The 27,409-nt window shown below is 58.7% G+C and overlaps 3 protein-coding genes across 5 annotated transcripts in view; 1 reads left to right on the forward strand and 2 right to left on the reverse strand.

The window, feature by feature from the left end:
* DNTTIP1 (deoxynucleotidyltransferase terminal interacting protein 1) overlaps nucleotides 1-14,644 on the reverse strand; it is a 127,664-nt gene extending 113,020 nt beyond the window's left edge. The window contains exon 1 of the mRNA XM_073309781.1: nucleotides 14,639-14,644. The gene's annotated coding sequence lies outside the window, so the exon portion shown is untranslated. The remainder of the gene's footprint in view (nucleotides 1-14,638) is intronic.
* Nucleotides 14,352-26,920, forward strand: LOC140897320 (eppin-like). Of its 2 annotated transcripts, none has more exons than XM_073309798.1 (4): nucleotides 14,352-14,521; nucleotides 14,839-15,015; nucleotides 16,424-16,591; nucleotides 23,688-26,920. In XM_073309798.1, the coding sequence occupies exons 1-4, from the start codon at nucleotides 14,425-14,427 to the stop codon at nucleotides 23,693-23,695; spliced, it is 450 nt and encodes a 149-aa protein (XP_073165899.1). In that variant the 5' UTR covers nucleotides 14,352-14,424; the 3' UTR covers nucleotides 23,696-26,920. The 2 variants fall into 2 exon arrangements, with proteins under 2 accessions (XP_073165899.1, XP_073165898.1); XM_073309797.1 differs by lacking the exon at nucleotides 23,688-26,920 and adding an exon at nucleotides 16,823-19,062.
* Nucleotides 19,823-27,409, reverse strand: part of LOC140897307 (uncharacterized) — a 41,447-nt gene continuing 33,860 nt past the window's right edge. For both annotated transcript variants that reach the window (XM_073309763.1, XM_073309764.1), the window contains exons 21-28: nucleotides 26,315-26,458; nucleotides 25,834-25,980; nucleotides 25,127-25,276; nucleotides 24,683-24,829; nucleotides 24,460-24,591; nucleotides 22,550-22,678; nucleotides 20,792-20,932; nucleotides 19,823-20,239 (exon numbers count right to left, since the gene is read on the reverse strand). In XM_073309763.1, the coding sequence (XP_073165864.1) occupies nucleotides 20,229-20,239; nucleotides 20,792-20,932; nucleotides 22,550-22,678; nucleotides 24,460-24,591; nucleotides 24,683-24,829; nucleotides 25,127-25,276; nucleotides 25,834-25,980; nucleotides 26,315-26,458 (1,001 nt within the window). In that variant the 3' untranslated portion in view covers nucleotides 19,823-20,228. The remainder of the gene's footprint in view (nucleotides 20,240-20,791; nucleotides 20,933-22,549; nucleotides 22,679-24,459; nucleotides 24,592-24,682; nucleotides 24,830-25,126; nucleotides 25,277-25,833; nucleotides 25,981-26,314; nucleotides 26,459-27,409) is intronic.

Raw genomic sequence — 27,409 nt, forward strand, 5'->3', positions numbered from 1 at the left:
TCTGATAGGCTGTCCTCCTTCAGGAGGTGGGCCAATAGGAAAGGCAGCCAATCAGAAAAGGATTTACCCACAGTCCCACAGCAGGGTCTGAACACCTGAAGAGTCTAGGAAAAGCCTGCGGAGCTTGAGGGTGCGTTTGGATTCGATTAGTGGGGCTTGGTGGTAAGCAAATTAAACAGCTGGGAAGTAGGAATATTCATCTTCAGTGCCGCAGCGGGCCAATGCACTTGTCTACAGGGAGCTAAGGGTTAACGATGCCATAAGGAAGATGGTGATTTCTCTAGCAAACCTAAGGGCTGCATTTTTCATTCTCTACAAACTCCTGAGCGATGAGGGAAAAGCCCATGGGGCTGGGGCCGGTGCAAAGCTATGAGACAGAAGGGATGTGGACAAATTGGAGAGAGTCCAGCAGAGGACAATGAAAAGGATCAGGGGGCTGGGGCACATGACTTACGAGGAGAGGCTGAGGGAACTGGGGTTATTTAGTCTGCAGAAGAGAAGAATGAGGGGGGATTTGATAGCAGCCTTCAACTACCTGAAGGGGGGTTCCAGAGAGGATGGAGCTCGGCTGTTCTCAGTGGTACCAGATGACAGAACAAGGAGTAATGGTCTCAAGTTGCAGCGGGGGAGATTTAGCTTGGATATTAGGAAACACTATTTCACTAGGAGGGTGGTGAAGCACTGGAATGTGTTCCCTAGGGAGGTGGTGGAATCTCCTTCCTTAGAGGTTTTTAAGGCCCAGCTTGACAAAGCCCTGGCTGGGATGATTTAGTTGGGGATTGGTCCTGCTTTGAGCAGGGCGTTGAACTAGATGACCTCCTGAGGTCCCTTCCAACCCTAATCTTCTATGATTCTATGACAGGTGAGCAATCTCACCTAGGCAATACCCTGGAAGCCTCAGTGACACCAGGCGGGACAGCCGGCGAGTACCCAATCCTACACCCAGGTCGCCCAAAGAGTCAAGTACTGAGCTGGGATTAGAACCACTGCTCCCTGGCTCAGGCCTCTGCTGCGCTGCCTGGAAGCAGCTCCCTGAGTGCTCTGCTCCGGGGACAATATTCCCCTGCCTGGCAACGCAGTTTCCCGCTGGTTTGCATGTGCTTATGCAGATTCAGTGCACACCGTGCCCAGGTATATCTGGCTGGTGCTCTAGGTGCCTGTTTGACCATTGTTCCACATGGCCATATCCCGGAGCAACGAAAGCAGAAAACTTGAAGCAACACGGGAATAGCTGGCTTGTCAGAGCTGCCAAGAAATTCATGCAGGCCACCCAGAAACACACGGCCTCCCGCTGCAGGTGACTGGGCAGCAGCTGGCTAGAAATGGCCTAATCTGAAAAATGAGCATTGACAGATGAACCAGCCTCCTCTCCCACCCCCCAGCTTTCCCCTGGGCTTTGGTAATTCCAGCAAGGGGCAGGGTACAGACCCCCGCAACGGCACAGGAAGGACAATGCCCCGCCGCCTAGCAGACGGAGTCCAGAAAGGTGCAGGCAGCTGATTTCCCAGAGGGGCATTTTCTCACCTGCACGTGCCCCCTTCCCCCCTTTTCTCTCTGGTCCGTCCACTGGGGCAGTAGATGAGCGTGCCCGGGGTGTTCACAACTGCAGCCAGCTGGGAGCGGAGGTGGCTCTCATGTCGGGCTCACAGGCGGGGTTAGGGCTGATAGCGGCACGCTGTGCTGCGTGGTCCGAAGGGGGCACAGGACAGAGACTCACAAACCTGCTGAGGCCGCACGCCCCTTCCCTTTCCTGCCCTAGCCAGCAGCTCTGTGGCATGTCCTTTGCACCGGGTGCGGATAGCAGTGCCATTCCCAGCCGCTCTCACCCATCAAAAAGAAAAGGAGTACCAGTGGCACCTTAGAGACTAACCCATTTATTTGAGCATTTATTTGAGCAAGCGAGCTGTAGCTCACGAAAGCTCATGCTCTAATAAATGGGTTAGTCTCTAAGGTGCCACAAGTCCTCCTGTTCTTTTTGCGGATACAGACTAACACGGCTGCTTCTCTGAAACCTCTCACCCACCAGCCACCCCTACTGGGGAGCGAGCTGGAAGCTCCTGGGGTGCAGACCGTTGGGTGTCTCCAGACACGAGGAGCAAACGGGCCCTTTCAGGCAAGACGTTGAGAACAAGAAGACAAGGAAGGGAAAAGGGATATGGGCCGGGAGCGACTGTAACGCCAACAGACCCGGGCATCGAACCTGGGACCTCAAAGCCACATGGCTGCAGCACTCATCAATCTCTAGGGACCACTCAAGGGGGACAGTGTGCCACACCCAGCAGGCGCGGGTCACACGAGCGCACAGTGAGTGTGCATCTGCACGGGGCTCTGGGACAAAATGGCCGCCAGGCGGGTGCTTAGCAACGTGCTGTGTACGGAGCAGGAGGCCGCCCAGCTGACGGCAGAGCCGGCGCAGGAGAAAGCTCCTGTTGCGAGGGCTCTGGGCTCCAGGAGGAATTGCTGGAGAACCGCCCCGCAGTGCCCAGCAAGAAGGTCCATTCCTTGCTCCTGGTGCTGGAGAACGGCACTGGGGCTCCATGCCCAGCCTGTGTGCGGTCCGGGTACGGGATCTCTGCTCTGCTCTGCTCTTGGCGGTAATTAGGCTGGGCGCCTGCAGGAGCTCCCTGCCCAACGCCTGAGCGTGCCAACGCCGTGCAGATCCAAACAGACCCCCGATCTCCCTGGCCTGGGCAGGCCCCGGGACAAGCTCCAGCAGGGACAGTGCTAGGCCCCGGAGCCCGGCTGGGGACCCTGAGCTTGGGGCTGAGGAGCCAGATTCCCTCAGCGAGTTTGCAAGGGAAGCTGTGACTTGCCTGCTCCCTGGAGCTGCTAGTGGCAGCCTGTTGGGGCCAGGTCAGGAGTTCTCCTTTGACAGCCCCGCTCACAGCTGCCGGGGAGCAGGAGTCCCTGGGGAGGGGAGACCCCGCCCGCTCCTGTCACATCAGTGGGGCACTGACCCAGCCTGTCCCTGCATCCAGGGAGGGGCATCTCCAGCTATCAGCGAGGCAGAGACACAGCCCCGAGCCCTCACTGACAGGGCCCACATCGTGAATGACTTCCACTCCCCTGCTGGGGGTTTGGGCCTGTGCTCTGGGGTGTGGTGCCCAGGCTCTCTGGGACGACAAACAGCCTCCCCCAGGCCGGGTGGGGACAGTTCAGCCCAGGGTTCAGGCTGGTTCGGGCTCCTCTGGGGAAGGGTCCTGCCTTCCCGCTGACGCTGCAGGCCCTCCCTCCCCATCTTGTTGCTTTCCCAGGGGATTCGTGACGCTCCCAGCTCCTGCCATTTCCACCTGTGGTGGGTCCCTGGTGCCACAGGAGGAGGTGGCATGGCTCGCCCTCACCCAGCTCCTGCTTGGCTGCCAGGAGCCCAGCCCACCATCTCCGCATGCGTCCCCCCGCAGGCAAGAGTGTAAATCCAGGCTCCTAGCAGCCCCATGGAGTCAGGCTGATCCCCATAGAGCTGGAGCTTGGTCAGGAGAGGATGTGAAAGTGGGAATCGCCTCCCGGCCCCTGCGCTGGCACCATTCTCTCCCTTTGCTCCCTCTGTGACGAAGCGGGACTGTTCTTAATCTTTCCTCTGAATAGTGTGGGGGTGCCTCCGTTTCCCCTATGCAGCTCTTAAGTATCTAGGGGGTGGGGTAAGGGTGTTTGGTCGTTGCAGAGCCCTAGAGGGCAGGTGTGTGCAGGGATCTGGACACAGAGAATGGCCGACACCCTGTTTCCTGGCAACAGATGGCCTGGCCCTTCCCCCCTGCAAGGTGAGAGCTAAAGGGTTGGAGAACAAAGGAATCAGGTGCCCTCCTGGCCCGGTAAAGGGACAAAGTCCAGAGGAGGAGGGGCTGGAGGGAGTTTCAGTTTGGGGCTGGCTGGGGACATGGACTGAAGGGCAGACGTGGTTGTCTGGCTCACTGCCCCCCAAAATGGACCCAGCTGAGGGGTCTTGTTCTCTGCACCTACAAGCTCTGTGTTAGACCATGTTCCTGTCGTCTAATAAACCTCTGTTTTACTGGCTGGCTGAGAGTCCCGTCTGACTGCGGAGTTGGGGGGCAGGACCCTCTGGCTTCCCCAGGACCCCACCTGAGCGGACTCGCTGGGGGAAGCGCACGGAGGTGCAGAGGATGCTGAATGCTCCGAGGTCAGACCCAGGAAGGTGGGAGCTGTGTGTCCTGAAGACAGGCTGCTCCCAGAGAGGAGACTTCCCCAGAGTCCTGACTGGCTTCATAGGGAGGAGTTCCAGAGCATCGCCCAGGGACTCCGTGACAGTTGGAGAACAAAGGAATCCGGTGACCTCCTGGCCTGGTAAAGGGACAAAGCCCAGAGGAGGAGGGGCTGGAGGGGGAGTCAGTTTGGGCTGGCTGGGGACATGGACTGAAGTGCAGATCTGGTTATCTGGCTCACTGGCCCCCAAAATGGACCCAGCTGAGGGGTCCTGTTCTCTGCACCTACAAGCTCTGTGTTAGACCGTGTTCCTGTCATCTATTAAACCTCTGTTTTATTGGCTGGCTGAGAGTCTCATCTGACTGCGGAGTTGGGGTGCAGGATTCTCTGGCTTCCCCAGGACCCCGCCTGGGCGGACTCACTGTGGGAAGTGCAGGGAGGGACAGAGGATACTGAATGCTCCAAGATCAGACCCAGGAAGGTGGAAGCTGTGTGAGTTGTGTGTCCTGAAGACAGTCTGCTCCCAGAGAGGAGACCTCACCAGAGTCCTGCCTGGCTTCCTAGGGAGCAGTTCCAGAGCACCGCCTGGGGACTCCGTGACAAGTGGTGGCAGCGGTGGGAATGTACTGCACCCCGTGGATGGCGCTTCCTGCAGTAAGTGTCTGGGGAGCAGTAACACGAAGGAGGATTGACGAGGACCAGGTGTGTGAAGTCTCAGAGAGGAGCGGTTTCAGGGGACGGTTAACCCCTGGGAGTGTGTGACCAGTGAGAAGGACTGCAGTAATGGGTTCCCCCTGAGGACTGTGGTGAGCAGTCTCGGGGACGGACGAGCCTGTGGCTTGGCCCTGGGAGAGAGAAGGATTTTGGCAGTAACAGGATTCCCCTAGGGATTGCAGTGAGCGGTCCCAGGGGCGGAGGAGTCTGCAGCTCGACCCTGGCAAAGAGGTGGTGACCTGGAGAAGGGCTGGCACACTGGGGGTTCTCCCTGGAAACTGTGGGGATCCGAGAGCACACAGGCCTGTGAGTCCAAAACAACTTGGGAAGAGCGGAGTGATGGTCTGTCACTGTCCCCTTAAGAAGGACACTGTAACCCTGTGCAGAAAGAGAGGGTTGCGCATTGGAAAGTTCACCAAAGCAGAGTTAATCGTGCAGCTGGAGGAGGATGACCACTCTAAGGAGCAGATTCCTGACCCAAATGGGGCTATCGCAGGATCTGGTAGCAGCTGGAGTGGGAGCCAGGCATCCCCAAGACTCCTGTCCCCAACCAGACGAGGGTCTTCTCAATCAGGTTCCCCATCCGGGGATCGGAGATGGACGGGATTGGAGCTGAGTCCGACAGAGCAAGAGGACTGTGGGAGACAGTGAGAGCCCGAGAAAGAGCTGCAGAAGCAGCAGCAGCATGAACTGGCGGTGGGGGAGCGGAGAGGCCTAGGGGACCTACCCGGGGTGAGTGGGGATAGACCCTGGGGGGCCAGTTCCGCCGGGAACCTCGAGACTAAATTGCTGCCCCTGGTTAAGGAGTGGGGAGGGGATGTGGATGCCACCTCACTGCCTTTGAGCAGGCTGGAGATTTGAACGAGGGGGACCCTGTGGAAAAGCCCCGGTGTCTAGCTCCCTTGCTGGGTCCCAAGGCCATAGACTCCTTCAGCCTGATGGGTGGGGAGGTGGACAGGCTCCCACTCCTGGTCCCAACCTGTATGTCTGTGTGGAGTTTCTTGGGGTCAGGCCCATTGGATCCCCAGTGGGAGCGGAAGGTGATGGTCAATGGGGAGACATTCCTGGGGTGACAGAGAGAACTGTTGTCAGGCCCCTGGTGGTGCAGCCTCAGATGCTGAGGGGCTGTGTGAGCTGTGTGAGGGTCCCAGGGACGAAGCCCCTCACCCTGCCTGTGGCCCAGATCCCTGTGTAGACACCAGACGGGTGGGGCTGGCTGGTTGTTGGGGTTCTCCAGGATATCAGCTGTGAGACCCTATTGGGAGGTGACTGTGTCTCTTTGGGACAGGATCCAGGCCCTGCTCCTGTAATGGCCAAGGATTTGAATTTGAATCTAGGGAACCAATCGGCAGAGAGGGAAATGGTCAGTGAAAATGCAGATGACCTGGCTGGCAGTGGGGAGGAGCTGCTAGGCTCAGGGTACCTGCCTGCCTGTAACCGGCTCCTGGGGTTGGGTGTGACAGAGAGATGTTCCCTGACCCCCTGCACACCGGAGAGGAGGCTCACGCTGGCTCTGATGCTGTAAGGAGAGCAGAGAGCTTGCTGCCTACCCCCACGGGGACAGTAAGGGCAGCGCTGAGCATGGGGGGAGCTGAGACCACAGCTGAGTGGGGGACCCACAGGCAGGGCAGGTCGGCTGCCAACCAGGTTTGCCTTGCTCAGAGGCGCTGCTGGGAAGTGATCCCATGGCAGGGAGGGAGCGATGAGGGACAGGGCTCAGCGGGGCTGTGACCCCAGTCCCAGCCAGCGAGAGGGGAGACTGGGGAGCTGAGTCTGCAGAGCAGAACAGCTGGGTAGTTAATCTCTCGAGAATGCAGGGGATGGCAGGTCTACTCTCATCTCTAGACACTTTGGATAGGACTTGTCGTCTCTCAGTGACTTTAACATCTAGTTCCTTGTGGAAGCAGAGGTTGGTAAGGGAAGGAAAACAGAGCTTTGAGAGCACAGCTTGTAAAAGGGAACCTGAGAAGGGTAACCGTGATTTGCTGGAAGTAGCTCAGGGTAGTGAGAAGAGCAGCAGTTTATCTGTTGGGAGTGGAAGGTGCTTGGTAAGGGAAGTCTGGATGAGCCTAGGCAGCCTTGTGAGCTGATGGCTGTGTCTAGTCAGCAGGGTGGGAAGGCGAGGAGAGTGGCAGATGAGTGTCCCTGGACCTTACCTGTTAGCTGGGTGGAGAATTGGGACAGTGAAGGAAACGTGCCTGTGTCTGTCAGGGGTATTGACTTGCCTATGGAGGGAGCTACCCCGGTCTCCAAGCAGTTGTCTGTGAACAGCCCTGTGTGCTGGGACCAGGGGAAAGAGATCCCAAGCTGTGTGTCTGGGAAAGGAGAAAGTGTGTCCGGCTCTTCTTTGTCTGTGGAGCAGACAGAAGGGGCCTTTCAGCCTGTGATGGTTGAGGGTCGTGTAGTTGACTCAGAGTTGGTTCAGGATTCAGCTAAAGCCCAGGAAGGGAAGGGTCCTAAGTTTGTGTCTGCTCGGGAGAATGGCCCTGTAACTAGGTTGCACCCAGTTAGTGTCTATGTAAAATCCCAGAGACCAGACAATTCTGGTGCTTGTATTTTGCCTGTTGCTAGTGTGTTGTTGGGAAAGGGTGTCGCAACTCGGTCTAATCAGGGTGAGATCCTAGCCAGGGCACAAGGAGAGCAGAAAGGTGATTTGATTGTGTTACCTACTGAGGGTGTGGAAATCTGTCGCAAGAAGGAAAAGATTCCTGAACTTGTGTGTGTCAAAGGGAAGGCGAATGCTTCTGATCTTTTATCTAGGAAGGGGATTGTGTAGGAATCCGCTGGATGGGCCAGAGGTGATTCTGGATGTAAGGGAGACCCAGAAAGAGTCTGTTGTTGCTCAGGAAAGTGTTCCTATAGAGCAAGCCCTAGGTAAAGAGGGTAAGAGCGGAATTTCTGGTTTCAGAGTAACAGCCGTGTTAGTCTGTATTCGCAAAAAGAAAAGGAGTACTTGTGGCACCTTAGAGACTAACCAATTTATTTGAGCATAAGCTTTCGTGAGCTACAGCTCACTTCATCGGATGCATACCGTGGAAACTGCAGCAGACTTTATATATACACAGAGAATATGAAACAATACCTCCTCCCACCCCACTGTCCTGCTGGTAATAGCTTATCTAAAGCTAAAGCTTATCACTTTAGATAAGCTATTACCAGCAGGACAGTGGGGTGGGAGGAGGTATTGTTTCATATTCTCTGTGTATATATAAAGTCTGCTGCAGTTTCCACGGTATGCATCCGATGAAGTGAGCTGTAGCTCACGAAAGCTTATGCTCAAATAAATTGGTTAGTCTCTAAGGTGCCACAAGTACTCCTTTTCTTTTAGCAGAATTTCTGTGAGGGGTGAATTGTTGCATAGAAAAGCCCCTCGGGAAAGGAATCCTCATGGAGTCTTTGCAAGCAGTTTACTGCAACTGAAGGGTGTGAAAGTGATTTAATCAGGAAAGTTTCAGTTCCTAATAGCCAGAAATTTTCTGTTGTGACTGAAGCCACTGACTGTCCTGTTGAAGGATCCAGTGTGGATAGCTTTGAGAAGGTCTCAGATGGAGTGAAAGCTGTTAAGAAAGTTAAACAGTCCTATAACCAAGTGGCTGTGTTTGGCCAGCTTGTTGGGGAGACAAGGTTGTTGAGAAAGGAATGTCTCCATGCTGATTCTGTAAGTTAACAGTCTGTGTCCCAGGTGAAGAGGGTGCTGGGCTGCCTCAAGGAGGCAGGACTGATGGTAAAAGCTGGAAAGTATAAGGTGGAGATAATCAGAGAGTGGCCTGTTCTCCAGACCAAGAAACAAGTCCAGGCCTTTATTGGGATGGCGAGGTAGTACTGGAGGTTTGTACCCCACCTGAGCTCCCTAGCTGCCCCATCACTGAGCTATGTAAGAAGGAGAAGCCAGACGAGCTGGTCTGGACCGAGCAGTGCCAGAGGGCTCTCTGTGCGTTGAAGGAGGCTCTAATCCAGGGAGTGGTAAATCTGGTAAACCTGGACAGTGCCAAGCCCTTTTCAGTGTCATCGACGTCTCAGACGCAGGGCTGGGTGCGGGGATGATGCCGAGCTGCTGGTGACAGAGACAGAGGGTGGCCCTGGTTAAGATGAGGGCTCTTAACCAAGAGAGCCTGAATCACAGCCCTCCAGACTGGAGCACTGGGAGAAGACCCGATCCCAGTTTGAACCCCAGGGGTGTTAGGGTGGCCAAAGCTCACGAGCCGCATAAACCTTCCCACATGCGGCATGCGAGTGCCATCGAGCATCCCTGACCTAAGGGAAGGCATGAAACTGGAAGGGTCTGGTATAACTCCCACCAAGGAAGGGGAGAGATGCTGGGGCATTCATGGGAATGTTGGTGGGTTCGAACTTCCCAAGGTCACCGGCTAAATTTACCCCGCTCAGTTCGGTCTCGAAGCGGGGAGAGATGTGACGAAGCGGGACTGTTCTTAATGTTTCCTCTGAATAGTGTGGGGGTGCCTCAGTTTCCCCTACGCAGTTCTTAATTATCTAGGTGGTGAGATAAGGGTGTATGATCATTGCAGAGCCCTAGAGGGCAGGTGTGTGCAGGGGTCTGGACACAAGAGAATGGCCGACACGCTATTTCCTGGCAACTGGTGGCCTGGCCCTTCCCCTCTGCAAGGTGAGAGCTAAAGAGTTGGAGAACAAAGGAATCCGGTGACCTCCTGGCCTGGGAAAGGGACAAAGCCCAGAGGAGGAGGGGCTGGAGGGGGAGTCAGTTTGGGGCTGGCTGGGGACGAGGAGTGAAGTGCAGATGGGGTTGTCTGGCTCACTGCCCCCCAAAATGGACCCGGCTGAGGGGTCCTGTTCTCTGTACCTACAAGCTCTGTTTTAGACCATGTTCCTGTCGTCTAATAAACCTGTTTTACTGGCTGGCTGAGAGTCATGTCTGACTGCGAAGTTAGGGGGCAGGACCCTCTGGCTTCCCCAGGAGCCTGCCTGGACGGACTCGCTGTGGGAAGCGCACGGAGGGGCAGAGGATGCTGAATGCTCCGAGGTCAGACCCAGGAAGGTGGAAGCTGTGTGAGCTCCTTGCCCTGCAGACAGGCTGCTCCCAGAGAGGAGACCTCACCAGAGTCCTGACTGGCTCCATAGGGAGCAGTTCCAGAGCATTGCCCGGGATCCCCGTGACACCCTCTCTCCTCTGGGCTGTGCCTGCTTCAAGGGGCAGGGGCACTTGTGTTCCTGCAGAGCTGCTGCCGGTGGCGGCTCCAGGCGAACCCAGGCTGTTTGGAGCCCTCTCCGCCTCGCAGGAGCAGGAACCCAGCCGAGTCAGGAGCGCTGTTTACTAGCTCAGGAGGGCGCCCCATGGCCAGGCTGAGCGGGCTCATGCCTTCCCGAGACAACCCCCACTGTTATCACTGCCCGGCTGGGCCCGTGTCACCACTGGGTATGACACAATAAAGTGAACAGCATCAGGGAGGGAGGGCGGCTTCCCCAGCCCTGTGGCCCAGCATGCCTGTGGCTTGGCACACGGGAGAGGCCATGGAGGCTTTGCCACAGGTCTGGGGTGATGCATGACTTACAAGGCACCCGCCACAAGTGAGCTCTGCAGATCTTTCCAATAGGTGGCACTTGTCTAGCCCCGTCCAGATCGAATCTTCGGCTCTCACCAGCGGGCAGCCATTTCCCTCTTTGAAATGTAGTAATTCCGGAGACGAGCCCCACTGGGATGGGCCTAGCTTAGTGACACGGCAGGTCTTTTTCTCTCCCTTGCTAGGTATTTACACCACGCCCCCTCAGTGCCGTGTCTGAGCACTGCCTCACGGTAGTTTATAGGGGAGTTAGGACTACAGGAACTGCCAGGTGGACCTGTAACCCTCTGGAGTTACTTGTTCGGCTGTGTGTGTGTTCTCTCTGTGTGTCGTCCCAGCTCTGTGCAGGTTTCTGGCACAGCAGACCTCGATTTAACCGCCCAATGACCCCAAGATCCATTAAGGTACGACAGCACCTGGCCAGGTTTATTATTGATGAAGCACGGTTCTAGTTCCCCATATCAGTGTCTCCTTACACTAGCCCATGTATACCCGTGACAATGGACACAGCTCAGTGAACGGGGGCGCTTTCCATTCCCGCCTAGGCTGGACAGAGACACTCCCTTTGAGATTCCATTTTATACACCAATACAAACAAGTTACGTGGTGCGCCTCTGACACGGGTAGTTACTGCCCTGACGTGGGTTGTTACCACCCATTACCTTGTACATGTTGGTTCGATCAAAACATCTTTATCGATTATACTGTTCTCCTGACCTTCCCTTTAGGAGAGGTGTCAGGGTTCCTTCCACACTCTGAACTCTAGGGTACAGATGTGGGGACCCGCATGAAAGACCCCCTACACTTATTCTTACCAGCTTAGGTTAAAAACTTCCCTAGGGTACAAACTTTGCCTTGGCCTTGAACCGTATGCTGCCACCACCAAGTGTTTTAAACAAAGAACAGGGAAAGAGCCCACTTGGAGACGTCTTCCCCCAAGCCCTACACCCCCTTTCCTGGGGAAGGCTTGATAATAATCCTCACCAATTTGTACAGGTGAACACAGACCCAAACCCGTGGATCTTAAGAACAATGAAAAATCAATCAGGTTCCTAAAAGAAGAATTTTAATTAAAGAAAAGGTAAAAAAATCACCTCTGTAAAATCAGGATGGAAAATACCTTACAGGGTATTCAGATTCAAAACACAGAGGATCCCCCTCTGGGCAAAACCTTACAGTTACAGAAAACAGGAATAAACCTCCCTCTTAACACAGGGAAAATTCACATAAAACAAAAGATAAACTGATCTGCCTTGCCTGGCTTACTTATACTGGTTGCAATATTAGAGACTTGGATCAGGATGGGTTGGAGAAGATGGATTTCTGTCTGGCCTCTCTCAGTCCCAAGAGAGAACAACCCCGTAAACAATGAGTACAAACAAAAGCCTTTTCTCCCCCCCCCAAGATTTGAAAGTGTCTTGTTCCCTTATTGGTCCTTTGGGTCAGGTGCCAGCCAGGTTAGCTGAGCTTCTTAACCCTTCACAGGTAACAGGAGGTTGCCTCTGGCCAGGAGGGATTTTCTAGCCCTGTATACAGAAAGGTGGTTACCCTTCCCTTTATATTTATGACAAGGGGTCAGGGTGTTTTCACTGCCTTCTGGATGTGTTTGTACCACGCTTGGGCTCGGGGTGTTCTGGTACCACCCGTCTGGAATGTGTTGGCGCGAGTGCTCTGTGCCCAGCACCTTGTAGGAACATGTGTTTCTGCAATATCAGCCCTGTGCTTGCCAGGTTCTGTGAGCCGGGCCTGCCTCTTGTTCACAGCTTGACTTTGCTTTATGTCAGCAAAACTTTGACCACTTCTTTAGCCCAAGCCTCAGGCCTCACATCGGGCCTCTGCAACAAGGGCTTATGTCTCAGGCTCTCTTTCTACTCCACCTGCTAGCCCCATATGTCAGAGTGGCTGGACCCAGCTGATCAGAGGCAGGTGGTGGAAACCCTGCAGTGGGCTGTTATGCAGCAACAAGCCAGGCAATGTTCTTCCTAGCCCCTGGCAGCCAGTGGCTGGCTTACGGCGTGAAATGAGGGTTTGTACCTAACCCTAATGAATGTAACCCTGGATATTTTCATTAACCACAGAAATACTTCAACCCTTCTGTGAATCCTACTAAGGTCTTGGCCTCAGTGCTATCTTGTGGCAGTGAGTTCCACAGGTTAGGTACGCGGAGTGCAACTAACCATTTTCTTGTATCGGTTATAATTATTATTGCACCAATGTGTGACATCCCCTGGCCCATCTGCACCTGACTCAGTGCCTCCCACAGGCGTTGGGCGTGGGTGGCCCTTGGAGCCTGTGTTTGCCATCAGTTTCGGTGTGCAGTTGTGAGCGCAAATAGGAAGATTGCACCAGCAACCTATGGGCACAGACACCTGAGGCACATACGCTCTCTCTCTCTCTCTCTCCCATGGAATGTCCAGGGAAATGTTTGAATGCTTTGTTCATGCATCACCTGTGCTGCTGGTTGGGCAATTCTCAGGGCCCGCACCTTTAAACAAACACAGTTAAAACTGTCCTCAGTCAGTACCAGGTTCTGCCTCGCCCATGTTAGTTGTGAGCTATTTATTTCTGGGGGTGTGTGGGAGGCTGAATGAGTGGCTGGGACCCCTCCCCACAGTGTCAGCTGATTTCTGGGAGGAAGCATGCATAGCTGGGCAAGCTCTGGCGGGGAAGGAGATGGACACAGGGAACCCTCCCTCTGCTTGCTCCAGGTCCAGAGAGACTGGAGGCGAGGGAGCGGCTGGTGGCCATGCCACCTCCCTGAAGCAGAGGTCTACCCTGGGCTCAGGTGAAAAGAAAATACGGGGGGTGAGGATGGGACCGAGCCCCTGGGAATATTTGAGTCCCAGGCTCCAGAGGGGAGGAGGCTGCCGGCCTGGATCTTCTCCTTCACCTGTTTTGCTCTCCCTCCCTGCAGCCAGGAAGCTGAAATGCACAAAGCACATTAAAGCCTCCCACACAGGCATGTGAGCGTGTGGGTGGGAATGAAGGGTGGCGCCAGGCTTGCTCCTTGTACGTGGGAGATCCCAGGAGCCCGGCTGAGCTGCGGCGCCGGGCTCTGTACATGGGGCTGGGATACTGCTGGGGAGAGCCGGCTTGTGGTTTCGGTTGGGTTGATGGAGCTGGTCCCCGTGTTCTGTCCGGGACTCTCGCCCGACTGAGTGCTGTAGAATAAACTCGTTGAGTGTTGTTCCCTTTCAATTGAGCTAGGTGTCCGCTAGTAAAGCGGTGGCCTGCCTGCCCCCAGCCCTCCCTCCCCAGGGGTCTGAACACCTGAAGATCAGCCCTGCACCAAATCAGCTTCTTTACATAGATTTTCTTGGAGCCGAAGTAGAATCCCAGGCTCCAGCCTCCTGCGGTCTCCCAGCGTGTCCCTTTGCTGCTTGGTCAATATCAACCCCTGCACTTTTCAGGGAGTGACATGTGGTGCTGGGGGCCCCGTCCCCTCCTGCCCTGGCAGCCTGTTCTCCTCTCTGTCCAGCTGGGGGGAGGAAGAGGGGGGGGCATCACCATTTTATTAGTGAGGCAGAGTCTTGGGCCCAAACCATTGCTGATGGTTGCCTGTTTGGTTCCTGGCCCCCCTGACCTGGGGTTGGACCATCTGCTGGGCCCGTCCCCTGGGGCGTGGTGCACAGGGTCTCAGGAGATAACCGGGGTGCTCTGCCGCTGGCCGGGGCATGTTCCTGCCCTCCCCAGTGGCCCTGGTGACATACGGCCCAGCCATGCGGCTCAGCACAGTGACAAGCCAGTTCGCAGGAAGAGCCTTGTCTTACCTGTGCCACCGGCTGGCTCCTCCCCTTGCCTGCTCTCCCCAGGTGACCGCGCAAGGCTTGGCTGGGCAGGGCGGGTACCTGGGACCACTTACAGTGGAATGGAATAAGCTGGAGTCAGATTCCGACAGGTCCGGACAGGCCACCTGGGAGCCGGCCCCTCCCTCTGCCGCACCAGCCCCGCTTGCCAGACAGCTTAAATCTGCCCTGCCTCAGCCCTGAGGATCGAGACCCAGAGTCTCAGCACCATGAAGTCGGCTGGCACTGTGCTCCTTGCGGCCCTGCTCTCGCTGTGGGCCGAGCTGCCCGCTGCGTCCCGGGGAGACAGGTCGACTGCAGCACCTGGTGAGTGCTGAGAGCGGGCACCTGCCGGGCCAGCACACAGGTGCGGCACCTTGGGGCGTCCAGCCCTGGGATGAACTCCCCCGCCCCCGCGGAGGATGGGGGCTGGATTCTCGTGGGAGCTGCCCGCCCATGGGCTGTGCAGGACGAGGGGCAGACAGTGGATGTGCCTGGGGAGGGGGGGCAGTGCCTAGCCAAACCCGACCTGAGACCCATCTGGGGATCCCCCCCATGTGCCCAGCCCCCCCACTCCCGTGCAGGGTGGAGTTGTGGATCTCTGCAGGCCCGGTCAGTGCGCGCTGACCCGTCTCTCTTTGCAGTTAAGGCCGGTTACTGCTACCAGGTGGCCCCGGTGGGGGGGGTGTTTGACGGGAAGAACTGTAGTGCCTGCCGGGAGAACAACACCTGCTCCACTTGCTGCAGCGACGGCGACTGCCCCAGGGGCGACAAGTGCTGCCCGGACGAGTGTGGCTACACCTGCCAGATGGCAGTGACAGGTACGGGGGTCCTGGCCCCTGCGCCTCACCAGCTGGGAATGAGCCGGCCCCCAGAGCAGAGTGCCCAGCCCGAGGGCGGTAGGGGGGCTGCTGCTGGGCAGGCTGAGACACAGCTTCCTCCCCCTCCGAGCACAGGGCTGAGACTGTGCCACCCCCACCTGGGGGAGCCCCGATTCCACCGTCCGCGTCCCATGGCAGAGCCCGCGGGGCTGCTCTCGCCGGCCACATGCCGCCGCTCAGAGGTGCACTGCTGCGGGCCCAGCACGGTGCGGGATCCTCCGGAGCGGCTCAGAGCGCGGCCGGATGGCGGGGCCTCTAATGTGCAGGGCAGGGATGGGGTTTGCCAGGAGCTGGGAATGGGCGACGGGGGATGGATCACTTGGTGATTCCCTGCTCTGTTCCTTCCCTCTGGGGCACCTGGCCCTGGCCGCGGTCGGCAGACAGGACACTGGGCTGGATGGGCCTTTGGCTGACCCAGTCTGGCCGTTCTGATGGACTTATGTACCTGAGCCCTGCCTGCACCCCAGTCTGCACCGTTGCTCCCCACAGTGGGTGGCCTGTGTAGACGTGCTGGAAGCGCTGGCTGCTTGCTGTGCAGAGGGTGCCTGGAGCTGGGCTTGCCCCATGATTTGGAGCCGGGGAGCAGCCCAGCCTGAGCGGTTTGGGGTGCGGGGTGAATCTCAAAGATGTTTCCCTGCAACCAGAGGTCCGTGGCCGCTGGGCCATTCTGAGGCATGACGTTCTCTGGCTGTAGGGGCCTCATGTGGCCTCCCCATAGCCAAGGCTGCGTCTGATCCACCCTCGCTCCCAGGAGTGGGGGTGGAGGGTCCCATGGTTCCCTATCGCCTGTGGGGTGACGTTTATGCCTGGGAAGTGGCTTCTCTGAGAAGCCCTGGTCCCTCCCCGGCTGGGACGAGCCTGTCCGACAGGTCCTGCTACCAATTCATTAACTCGCTCCAGCCTCCAGCTCCCGCTGCCCTCTGCGTGGGGTCCCTGGTGAACGGGCCGGGGCATTAGCAATGTGCCCATTGCCACGCCGCGTGTAACGCTCACCCCAGCAGTGGGCAGGGCCCCTGGCTTCCCAGCACATCACACCTTTGCGCTAACGGGCAGAGACGTGCATTGCAGCCAGCCCGCGCCTGGGCTCGGATTTCCCTGGTGGGGCCGGCCCTGACCCTTGGCAGGAGGCCTGGGGTAGCCGAGCTGGGCAGTGGAGGGCAGGATGGGTCTGATGCCAGGTGACGGGACGAGGGGCGTATGCAAGAGAACGGCTCTGCTGCCCTCCACCCCCACCCCACTTCGCAGGCCCCTCTGACAGCAGCGCCCCTGTGCCTGGGGCCTTAGGTGGCAGGGGCAGTTGGAGCCTCCCCCTTTGCCTCTCACAGCCCCCCAACCCTTTGCTCTGCAGATCTCTGCCACCTGCCCTCGGTGTGCGGCTATTGCAAGGCCAGGTTCCCTCGCTTCTTCTACAACTGGTCCAGCCAGGCCTGCGAGGAGTTTGTGTACGGCGGCTGCGGCGGCAACGGGAACAACTTTGAGACAAAGGAGGAATGTCTGCGGGCCTGCAGGCCGCCCGGTAAATGGAGCGGGCGGCCCAGCGCCACGGGGCAGAGCCCAGGGCTGGCTTGGGACCTGGGCCTCTCAGGGCAGGACTGTGCGCCCAGGATGGCAGCAGGCCCCCAAGTCTGGGAGGGAGGGGGGACCGCCCCCAAGCACTGGTGGGGGAAAGGCCATCTTTGGAGGGAGCTGGGAAGGAGAAGTGCCGTGGGCACGCCCTGGGCCTGACAGCATTGCCTTTCTGTCGCAGGCACTGCCTAGCCCTGGCCAGCGTGGGGGAGCCGAAGAGGAAGCTGCTGTTCCTGGCTGGTGCCTGTCTTCCCGGGCACAATTCCTGTCCCTTTCTGAGGGAAACAACTCCCTGCCTGGGAAGCCCGGACCTTTGCTCCCCCAGACCCTCTGCAGCAGGGTTTGGCTGGAGGCGGTTGCATTGTCTCCCAGGTGCAGAGCCAGCTCCCGTGGCCCCCGAGCTGGCCCAGCCCCGCTGCCGTTCTGTAGCCATGGACGTGTGTGTTGCGTGTTAACACTCAGCACGGAGCGCGGCGCTGGCAGGCAGGGGCTGCTATCAGCCAAACACCCCTTTCCCTGGGACCTCGTGAGGGTCTGAGGGGTTAAATACAAGGACTGACCCTTTTCAAACAGAAGTAGGTCTTGTCACTCGTGCCCTTGGGAGAGGAGGGAGCTGTGCACACAACTCTGGCTGGAGTGCAGACTCTGCCCCTGCTTCCCTATTGGAGGGGGTCGGGGCATTTGGGACTCCAGGGCACATTGGGTAGGGGGAGTGCACAGCCCTGGCATATGGGCAGCAGGGTCCCCTGCCAAGGCCCCAGTATGTGACAGGCCAAGCATGATCCCCTTCCTCCCAGCCTGCTGCTCTGTGCCCTTCGCTACCGTGACTCTTGTGCCAGCATGTGTTCTCCTTGAAGCCCCACCTCCTGGAGTCAGGGGAGCACGAGAATCTCAGCTTCATTTAAAACAACGGCTGTGCAGAAAAGCCTGAAAACGTAGCCCCATGAGCAACAGCCCCAGCCGACAAAGAATGAGACCCAGCACTTCCTATTTTAGACAGTCTCATGAGTTTTTAGTTCTTTTAACTGGCGATGCTACTACTCTTCCGTCTCAACCTTCGTGTCAGAGCCACCCATTTCGATCTGCTGGGCCTGCCCTGTTCAGACACCCACCCAGCTACAGGAAGAGGCAACGTGGGTAGGATAAGGCACTGGGCTGGCAGCCAGGAGACTTGGGTTCTAACCTCTGCACTGCAACTCTGGGCAGGTCTCTGTGCTTCTATTTCCCTGCCACCCCGTCTTGCCTGGGTGGAGCGTGAGCTCTCTGCATCAGGGGCTGTCTCTTATGCGTTTGCACAGCATCCAGCACAAGGGCCCTGATCCCAGGGAAGCCTTCGCCAACCACTAGAATAAAAATAAACTGTCATAACCCCGTCCCCTCCGGGTGGGGTCTGGTGCTTCTTCACCGAAATAGCGCTAGCAAGTATTTCTCAAGGTGCAGGGGCATTATCACCCCAGAATGCTCAGGTCCAGCAGAAAAACTCTCCCTGAAATAGAGTACATAGGGAATCTTATAGCAGCAAACAGACACTGCCAAATTCACAGCTCGCGAAGACTAGACTAGACTATCCCTACCCCACCAAACTGGTATTTGGGCTCAGGAGATGAATTTAAAGGCTCTGGCTCCACCCCCCGGAGAGTCCACTCAGGCAGGTTGGTGGAACCAGCTTGCCAGCCAATGGAAATGGGAAAACCAAATCAACCCCCTCAGGTTGCAGATCTGTTCTGCTTCAACCCACAAAGAATCCAGTCCGTTCTGGGCCTGGCCTCTCTCATTAGCAGGGCAGACAGCTATGCACACAAAGACAGAGCTCCCCTTCTGGACCCAAATGGACTCTTCTGCCCTGTGATTGGTGAGGCCAGAGAAACAAACCCTATAAATACTGGTGAGTCCTCCCCTTCCCCTTACTGCTGGGGCTTGTTGCTGTCTGGGAGGAGCTGCTTTCCAAGCCTGGCTCCCTTGACTGATGCTAGGCTGTGCTTGGGGCTTCCAAGACTGGGTTTGGCAGCTCTGGGGGATTTACTTGCAGGGACTGAGGCCTCAGCTAAGGGCTCAGCAGAACTAGGTGGTTCAAACATATGGGCTAAAGTGAGGTCTCTGCTGAGAGCTTTAGAAGGGGCTTGGGAACATATGGAAATTACTCATGCCTGCAGTTTGGGCTCTGCACAGGACCTCCACATCAGCTGTGCCATTCTGTGCCTGGCCTGAAATGTGTCCCCAGCTCTGTCCCTTTGCTGATCTCCCTGCCTGTTGCCCCTTTCAGGGCTTGCTCCAAGGCTGGAGCTGAGCTCACCTGCTAGGCTAGGGGGCAGCTGATTGTCAAACTGCAGGGGTTAGGTTATGTGATGCTCAGTGGCTGGGGTTTCACAACTGTGAGCTGGGATCCTATCCCAAATGGCAAGTGAAACCACAACAGCCTCCTAAAGCACTGGGAGGCGGAACTAATCACAGCCTAGAGAACTGGGGAGATGGCCAGCCAGTGGGCTGGGGGGGTACAGGGGGAGTGCAGACCTCCGGTACTGGCACTAAGTGTGGGAGAACAGGGGCAGCTTTTCAGAAGATTTCTGGTGTGGGGCATGGGCAGCATCGCCTGCCCCACAGAGCAGCATGAGAAGAATGAGGCAATTATTGCCTTCCTAATAATTGTCTCCCTAGTCGGGTGGGGCAGCAAAGAGATAATGGATCATACAGCCCTATTTAAGTCTGGAGGGGATAACTGCCCCCCTTGCCCATAACAACTGATGTCCCTAGAGGATGCCCCCGATGTCCCGGGAGCCTTTGACTGGTGCTGTGTTGTTTTAGGGTGGCTGAGTACAGCTGCCTGGCCTGACACTTCCAGGGGAGCTCAGGACCCAGGGGGCCCTGTGGGCAGCCCCCAGCACAGGGCCTTGGCCTTCGGCTCAGTTGGTTTTATAACAGCTCTGACACCTCCTGGCGCCGAGGGGACAAGGACCAGGAGCGGGAAGCTGAGCTGAGCAGAGCTACAGTACCCACCTGGGTTCTGGGGGGAGCGCTCCGCTCACACCCGGCTACAGTGGCTCTCCAGAGCCCCAAGAGAGCGGGACAGGATGTGCTTGGGGGGTGGGACTTGGGGGGCAAAGCCAGCGAGTGGCTTGAGTTCTAACTGAATAATGGCTCCCGGGGCAGGACTCATCCCTGGTCCGCTCCCCCTGCCCCGTTTTCCCTCGGCTCAGCAGGGCTGGGCTGGCCCCATGCAGTACACTGGGTCTCGGGAGCTCTGCTGAGGTGGCAGCAGGCAGGAAGCTGCGTCTCTGCCCCAGGGGCTGGCGTTGGGTCTGCAGGCGGCTCCGCTCTGTGGTTCCAACAAGGTGGATTTGAGGAAATCTGGCACCTTCTCAGCTGCGCCCCGAAAGGGAAGCGACGGGCGGGCTGGTGGCTAGAACGCCCAGCTGGGCAGGGAACACAAGACTCGGGCCTGGCGCTGGCATTCAGTTTATTGCTGCAGGGTCTGTAGGGGTCTGGAAGTTGCGTTGGCAGGGCGTGGCCAGTGAAAGGTGTCTAACGATGGGCCATCCCGTGATAAAGGGGCGGCTTCCTTTCAGCTCCTGTGGTGCTGGGCCCGCTCGTTATACAGCATCTGAAACGCAAACAAGCAGAGCGGTCACGGGCAGGCGAGGGGACACCTTCCTTGAAGCTTTGGGCACAGACTGGACTCAGACTTACCCCTTTCCCTGCCCCACGTTCTGCTGAAAACCCCATTTCCCATATGCTCCGGGGACCCTGTGCTGGCCCCATTCCAGTTCTGTGCGGGGAACCCGGAGTTGGGGGAGTGTCAGGCTCAGCACCAGCCCGTGCCCAGTTTCCCTGTCCCGTAGGAAAGCTGGGAAGCAGCCAGGTACCCGGGTCCTTCCCTGGTGAAGCAGGGCACGGTGCCCTGGATACGCGTGAGGCCGGTACAGCGGTCTGTGCTGGCTGTCAGGGTGTGGCACACCCCTCCCGACGGGCCTGGTGCAGCCAGGTACCCGGGTCCTTTCCTGGTGCCCTGGATACGCATGAGACCTGTGCAGTGATCTGTGCTGGCTGTCAGGGCATGGCACACCCCTCCCGATGGGCCCGGTGCAGCCGGAGCCAGGAGCACTCGCTCGGCCCTGCACCCCCCGTGCGCAGGGATTCGCTGCGTAACTGGTACCTTCCTCTGGGTGTATGCAGCGCATCGCACACGTCCTAAAGCAGCACTTCTTCCTCCCAGGGCACGCATGGTCACTGTCACACTCTGGGGGGGCTGCGTGTCGACACTTTGCTGGGTCCGGTGGGCAGGTGCCAGGCTTTTCTGCAGCAGGAGGAGATCAGGCGGCCTTGTATGGGGGGGCGTTAGGGGGCCGGTGGACTCAGGCACGTGGTAGCACCCATGAATCCCAGCACCTAGGGGTGGCTGGGGACACTGACTGCCCAGAGCCATGTTCTGATTGGCTGGCTGGACCTTGCTGAGGATGTCGCAGCTCCCAGCGGAGCTAGGACGGGCCCTCAGCATCCTGGGTGCATTGTGGTAGAGGAGGTGACGGGGAGCAAGGGGTTGCCAGGCTGGGGTGGGGAGAAGCAGCCGGAGGAGGGAGTCCAGTGACCCCTGCAAACTGCCCCTCCTGCCCCCAGGTGCCAAGCGCCCCCTCTGCAGCAGACCAGGACCCTCCAGCTATGCTCTAGGGCACAGTAACTCCAGCCGCAGGGGACGCAGGAGAAAGGGAAGGGGTTGGTTGGCCACAGGCTGATGCCGGACGGGGGCTGGCGGGAGAAGGTCCCAGCCGGCAGGAGACTTTCACCCTAAGAGGGAGGGGGTTAAGCTGTGAGAACTCTGCCAGGTTGGGGAAGGCCATTGGTCACGCTGTGCATAGGAGCACTCAGCTGTGGCTCACCGCTGGGCTCCTTCGGCTGCTTCCTGACGGAGGTTAAGACAACACATAGGAGACACTTCCTCAAAGGGCCCTCTGCTGCCGCTGGAGAAGCCACCCATCTGCGTGGCTCCTGGACCCCTCCAGACGGGGTGAGCTGGCTTCCCCCTCATGACTGGAGCTCCCACTCTGAGCTGTATGGGTGTCTGTGTCCATAAAACCCCCGACAGGTCCCACACGGCTCCCCCAGATCCTGCTGACTTCCCACTACAAATCTCCCAAGGATCTGCCCAGACCCTGTCCATAATGCTGGGAGGATCCCTGCCCCCCACAGTCCCACGAACGCCACGGCAAAGAGGTGAGATGCCAGCAGACCCCACGGTCTGTGCTGGGCAGGGCTGGTCTCACCCAGCCTCCCAGCACTTGCTCTCCTGACAGAAAAGCTCTCGGTGCATGCGACAGGGGAGGCAAGGAGGAATCATTTCACAATGTCTGATAGTGGCACGGAGAGGCCAGGGCCCTGTGGGGCTGGGCGCTGGCCACACACAGGCCCTGCCCCGAGAGCTCAGAGTCTGTGTGTGGGGCAGGGCTCAGCTCTGGAGACACTAACACTGAGGGACTAAATTTACCTGCAGAGATTGGGGACATGCACACGTGACCACACCCATTACTGCAGCACTTCTGCCCCCTGGGACACTCCTCATCCTCCCCACATTGCTCCACTCAAAGGCCTGCCCCTTGGGACTCTGGACAAAGGCCAAGTCTCCCTGGAACACAGAACAGCCCCATGACACGGGCTCAGCCTAGGAGTGAAGCGACTCTGGCCCTCAGCATCTTGAGCTGGGAGCTCTCTATGGGAAGAGGGCCCAGGAAAGAGAGAAGCAGTTTGAATAGAAACTCAGAGCCCCTGGGGTCTGGGGGGCAGCGGGATCATCCAGGGCTGGTTAATGGGGCTGTGGTCCTGCCCCTTCCCTGAGCGACCCCAACCCCTCCTCCCCTCCGGGCCCTGCATGGAGGGGAGTGTCTGCATCTGGGGCAGGGCTGACCCAGCCTGAGCTCACCTCCGGTGACTGCTGTCATGCAGACGTGGCCACACCCATTGCTGCAGCACTTCTGTCCCCGGGGACACTCCTCATCAGCAAAGCACAACTCCACGCAGGACCCAAAGCCCTGGGGCCTTGGGCAGACGCCTGCAACACAGAGTGGCCATGTGCCCATGAGACACCGGGCCTGCTGGAGCCTAACGACTCCAGATTGGAACAGGGGACCTACGGCAATGGGCCCAACGAGGGTGACGGAAGGCCCCTTGAAGGGACCCTTCCAGTTCAAGGTCCCAGGCCTTATCGTCAAAGAGCTCAGGGCCTGGGCCCTGCATATCTAACCAAGCCTAGACTGCTGGGATGGAGCTGCCCCCATGAGGGTAAAGCTCGTAGGGGCAGGAGACAGAGCTGCCTTGAGGCTGGCCCCAGACTGGAACAAGCTCCCCCAGAAGGGACCCCTCCAGACGGGGTGAGCTGGCTTCCCCCTCATGACTGGAGCTCGGGCCACCCCAAACCTCCCCCCATCCCCTGCTGCACATGCCAGGCGCACTGCTCTGACCAACTTCCTCCAGTATAAACACACAGCAGCGCAGGTACAGAAACCCCTGTGACGAAAAGAACAGGAGGACTTGTGGCACCTTAGAGACTAACCAATTTATTTGAGCATGAGCTTTCGTGAGCTACAGCTCACTTCATCAGATGTGGGACTGTTCTTAATGTTTCCTCTGAATAGTGTGCGGGTGCCTCAGTTTCCCCTGTGCAGTTCTTAAGAGTCTAGGGGGTGGGGTAAGGGTGTATGATCATTGCAGAGCCCGAGAGGGCAGGTGTGTGCAGGGGTCTGGACACAGAGAATGGCCGACACCCTGTTTCCTGGCCACGGATGTCCTGGGCCCTTCCCCCTGCAAGGTGAGAGCTAAAGGGTTGGAGAAAAAAGGAATCAGGTGCCCTCCTGGCCCGGGAAAGGGACAAAGCCCAGAGGAGGAGGGGCTGGAGGGGGAGTCAGTTTGGGGCTGGCTGCAGACGAGGAGTGAAGTGCAGACGTGGTTGTCTGGCTCACTGCCCCCCAAAATGGACCCAGCTGAGGGGTCCTGTTCTCCGTACGTACAAGCTCTGTTTTAGACCATGTTCCTGTTGTCTAATAAACCTTCTGTGTTCCCAGCTGGCTGAGAGTCCCATCTGACTTTGGAATTGGGGGGCAGGACCCTCTGGCTTCCCCAGGACCCTGCCTGGGTGGACTGGCTGTGGGAAACGCACAAAGGGGCAGAAGATGCTGAATGCTCCGAGGTCAGACCCAGGAAGGTGGAAGTTGTGTAAGCTGTGTGTCCTGCAGACAGTCTGCTCCCAGAGAGAGGAGACTTCCCCGGAGTCCTGACTGGCTTCGTAGGGTGCAGTTCCAGAGCATCGCCCGGGGACCCCGTGACAACCCCAAACGACCAAAATAAATGAGCAACAACTTGGCCAGCACAGACTGTCCCCTGCCTGGGGAGCGAGCCAACCACAGGAGAGATGTCAGGCATGTCGCCTCCCGCACTCCAGGCACCAGGGCAGGACAGAACCTGGCTGGGACAGAGCTCGACCCAAGCGGGCACAAGGGTCCTGGCCAGGAGAGAAACACCCCTGCCAGCTTCGGCAGAGACACCTGACGTCTGGGACCTGGGAGAGGCGGGACCGGTCAGACCTGGCCAGTGCTAGCATGCAGGGCAGGGCTCCCCGGAGAGGGCCTGATGCTGAGGGCTAGACCTTCATATCAGCCCTGCACGGCCTGTGAGCAGTGACTGCAGCTGGAACCCTCCCTTGCCCATGCACAGTGATACCAAGGCTCCTTTCCCTGGCATGTGGGCCCAACCAAGCAGTGCCCCTTTGCACTCCAGTCCATGGCCTGTGCAGGCCCACACTCCATGCTGCCCCCCAGGCTCTAGGTCTAGCCTCACCTCGGGGGACTTTCTGGCAGACATGGCCACAGCCATTGCTTCTGCACCTTTGTCCTCTGGGACACTCCTCGTCAGCTCTGCATCCGTCCACGCACGAGTCAGTGGGGCCATCCCCAGACTTGTCCTCTCTCTCTGTAACACAGCAGGGGGCCCAGATGCCCAATCACCAGGGGTGCGCAGAGCCCAGGGAGCCCCAGGGCAGGGGAAGGGAGCGTGCCCATACCTGTGCGCACGGCCACACACTCCCGGCGGCACCCCGTGTCGCAGCACTTCTCGTGTCTCTCGCACACATGGTCGTCCAGGCACTGGTGTGAATGGGGCTGCCTCGGGTCGCTGCAGGCCTCTGCCCTGGAACAGGCACCGGGATGCTCTGGGGAGGGGGAGGGGACAAGAGAGGGACAATGAACCCCTCCGTGGCAGGCGGGGGACCCTCCATATCAACCTGTAATGAGAACTGCCCACGGGGAGGGTCCCAGCTAGACTCTCGGGCCCCTCCAGCCCAAGCCCTCTGCAGACACATGCTCACTCCTGGCCCCTGCACCCCCATCCACCCTCTCTCTGCCGCACTGCCCTGGCATAGGGTCCTTTCTCTCCCTGGACTGCCAGTCTGGCCTGGGGATGAATGGGGCTGGTCCCGGGGGGGTGTCTCTGCAGCCGAGCTGGGTACCTTTGTAGTGGGGGACACAGCGCATGGCACAGCCGCTGAAGCAGCATTTCTCCTGCCTGGGGCAATCCCGGTCATGAGCGCAGGCGTCCTGCTCGCTGCACGGCACCAGCGTTTGCCAGGGCTTCTGCTTGGGGCACGCGCCGGGTTTCTCTGACAAGAGAGGGTGGGAAGGGCAGGTTTGGAGGCTGCTGGATAGAGGGTGTCACAGTGGGGACCCACCCCAGGGGGAGGGCACAGCCAGCCCATCTTGCTGCACCCACCGGCCCCTCGGAACTGCACTGGGGGATTCTTAGGGCTGGCTCTCCGGCCTGGCCCTGGAGTCCAGAGGCCTGACACAGCGGGTTGCAGCTCCCCCCCACCCAGCCTCGCTCAGCAGCTGCAGATCCTGACCCAGAGGTGCACAAAGCGGCTGCTTAGCGGCAGGCTCCACACCTTGCGCCCGGCACCCCCATGCTTGAGGCGGGGCTCCTGGCCCCTCGGTGCGCTGCAACCCCGGTGCTCTCTGCTCACACCTGGAGCGCAGGTAGCACCTGGCGCAGGGGTGGGGAGGTCTCCAGCTGCCCCTCGCCCGCCTTGCCCACAGCCGCTGGCGTGAACCCTTTCCTGCGGGGGATTCACCAGCGGGGCAAGGTAGTTCCAGGGGATGCTAACGGGGGTGACAGCCCCATGCTGGAGTGAGGGGAGCCCAGCTCCTGCCGCTCTGTTACCTCTCTCTGGGGCCTGGCATGTCCGGCCACACCCACTCTCACAGCACTTCTGGTCCCCCGCACACTCCTTGTCCCCTGCGCATGAGGACCTGCACAAGGGGGACTCGGACGCAATCCTGTCTGTCAGGGGGCAGATGCCGGGCTTCTCTGGAAAGCAGAAGGCAGAGGAGTGAGGGGGCTCACTGGGGTCTCATGATGGGACGAGCACCCTCCCCACCACTGGTCGTTCTGTCGTGATGTCACAGACACGGGGCTCCTTGTTTTCGCAGGCTGAGCCCTGGGCCCTGTCTGTCTCCACAGACATGGTGGCTCCGTGGCCCTATGCCTGGGAGCTTGTCTGAGAGCCTTGGGCACATGCCAGGCTGGCCTATCCCAGCCACCCCGATAAACCCGCAGGGACTGGCTCTGCCCTGTCTCTCCCCAGCGTCTCGCTTGCCCAGGTGAGGGGCTGCCTGCAGGGCAATCTGAACCTGCCTCCTACCTTCCAAAGGGGCCAAGCACTCGTGGTCACAGCCCTGCAGGCAACACTTCTGGGCCCTGGGGCACTCGCCGTCCCCTCGGCATCTGGCTTCGCACTCATAGCTGACGTAGAGCCCGTTGCGTACGGGGCAGAATCCAGGCTTCCCTGGGCAGAAAGAGGCCAAGGGCAGTCACAGAGCTGGCCAGAGGGAGGCCGGGGGGCGAGGGAGGGGTCTGAGCCCACCGGGGAAGGGAGCATCCCTAGCCCAAGCTGCCTGTGATCAGGTGGAGGGGCTGGGTGCTGTTGACGTGAGGAGCGTGGGATGCTGGCTCACTGGCAGTGCCAGGGGGTCATTGGGACCCTGTGTGCCCTTCTCTCTGCACCAGGGGGCCAGTTGCCCGTGGGGAGGGGGATTCCCTGGGCCCAGTGGTGCTGGCGATTCACCTCAGAGGCAAAGAGCCCAGGTGGGTGGGACCCCAGGCCAAGGCACAAGGCTGCCGCGCAGGGCCTGAAGACGGCCCGGGGGTGTGCCTGAGCCTGCCACGCTGCCCGCACCTGCTGTGGCTCCAAACGTGGGGCGTGTATGTGACGAAGCGGGACTGTTCTTAATGTTTCCTCTGAATAGTGTGGGGGTGCCTCAGTTTCCCCTAGGCAGTTCTTAAGTATCTAGGTGGTGGGAGAAGGGTGTGTGATCCTTGCAGAGCCCTAGAGGGCAGGTGTGTGCAGGGGTCTGGCTCTGCAAGGATCATACACCCTTATCCCACCACCTAGATACTTAAGAACTGCCTAGGGGAAACTGAGGCACCCCCACAATATTCAGAGGAAACATTAAGAACAGTCCCGCTTCATCACAGTGGGACTGTCTCTTCCTGGGTGAGGGCGCTGCAGGCGTGCCCACAGCCACTCGTGCAGTATTTCTGGCTCTCCGCCGGCCCCATGGCTCCTTGTCCAGTGGCCGGGCAGGCTGCCGGCTGGAACACAGGGTGGCCCAAGGCAGTCGGACCCTGATGAGCCCCTACTGCCTCCATGTGGGGAGGGAGAGGAGACCTCAGGGAAATGGACCCGCTGGGACAGGCAGAGAGCAGAGGCCCCTTTGTAGGCCCAGCCTCTAGCCCC

This window comes from Lepidochelys kempii, chromosome 13, assembly GCF_965140265.1.
Source record: "Lepidochelys kempii isolate rLepKem1 chromosome 13, rLepKem1.hap2, whole genome shotgun sequence".
In the NCBI taxonomy this organism is placed as follows: Eukaryota; Metazoa; Chordata; order Testudines; family Cheloniidae; genus Lepidochelys; species Lepidochelys kempii.

Excerpts from the sequence above, each read along its gene's own strand:
- LOC140897320 (XM_073309797.1), top strand. The coding sequence starts at position 14,425 with ATGAAGTCGGCTGGCACTGTGCTCCTTGCGGCCCTGCTCTCGCTGTGG. Across the intron at positions 14,522-14,838 it reads CAGGTCGACTGCAGCACCTG|TTAAGGCCGGTTACTGCTAC; the intron begins GTGAGTGCTGAG and ends CTCTCTTTGCAG. Across the intron at positions 15,016-16,423 it reads CTGCCAGATGGCAGTGACAG|ATCTCTGCCACCTGCCCTCG; the intron begins GTACGGGGGTCC and ends TTTGCTCTGCAG.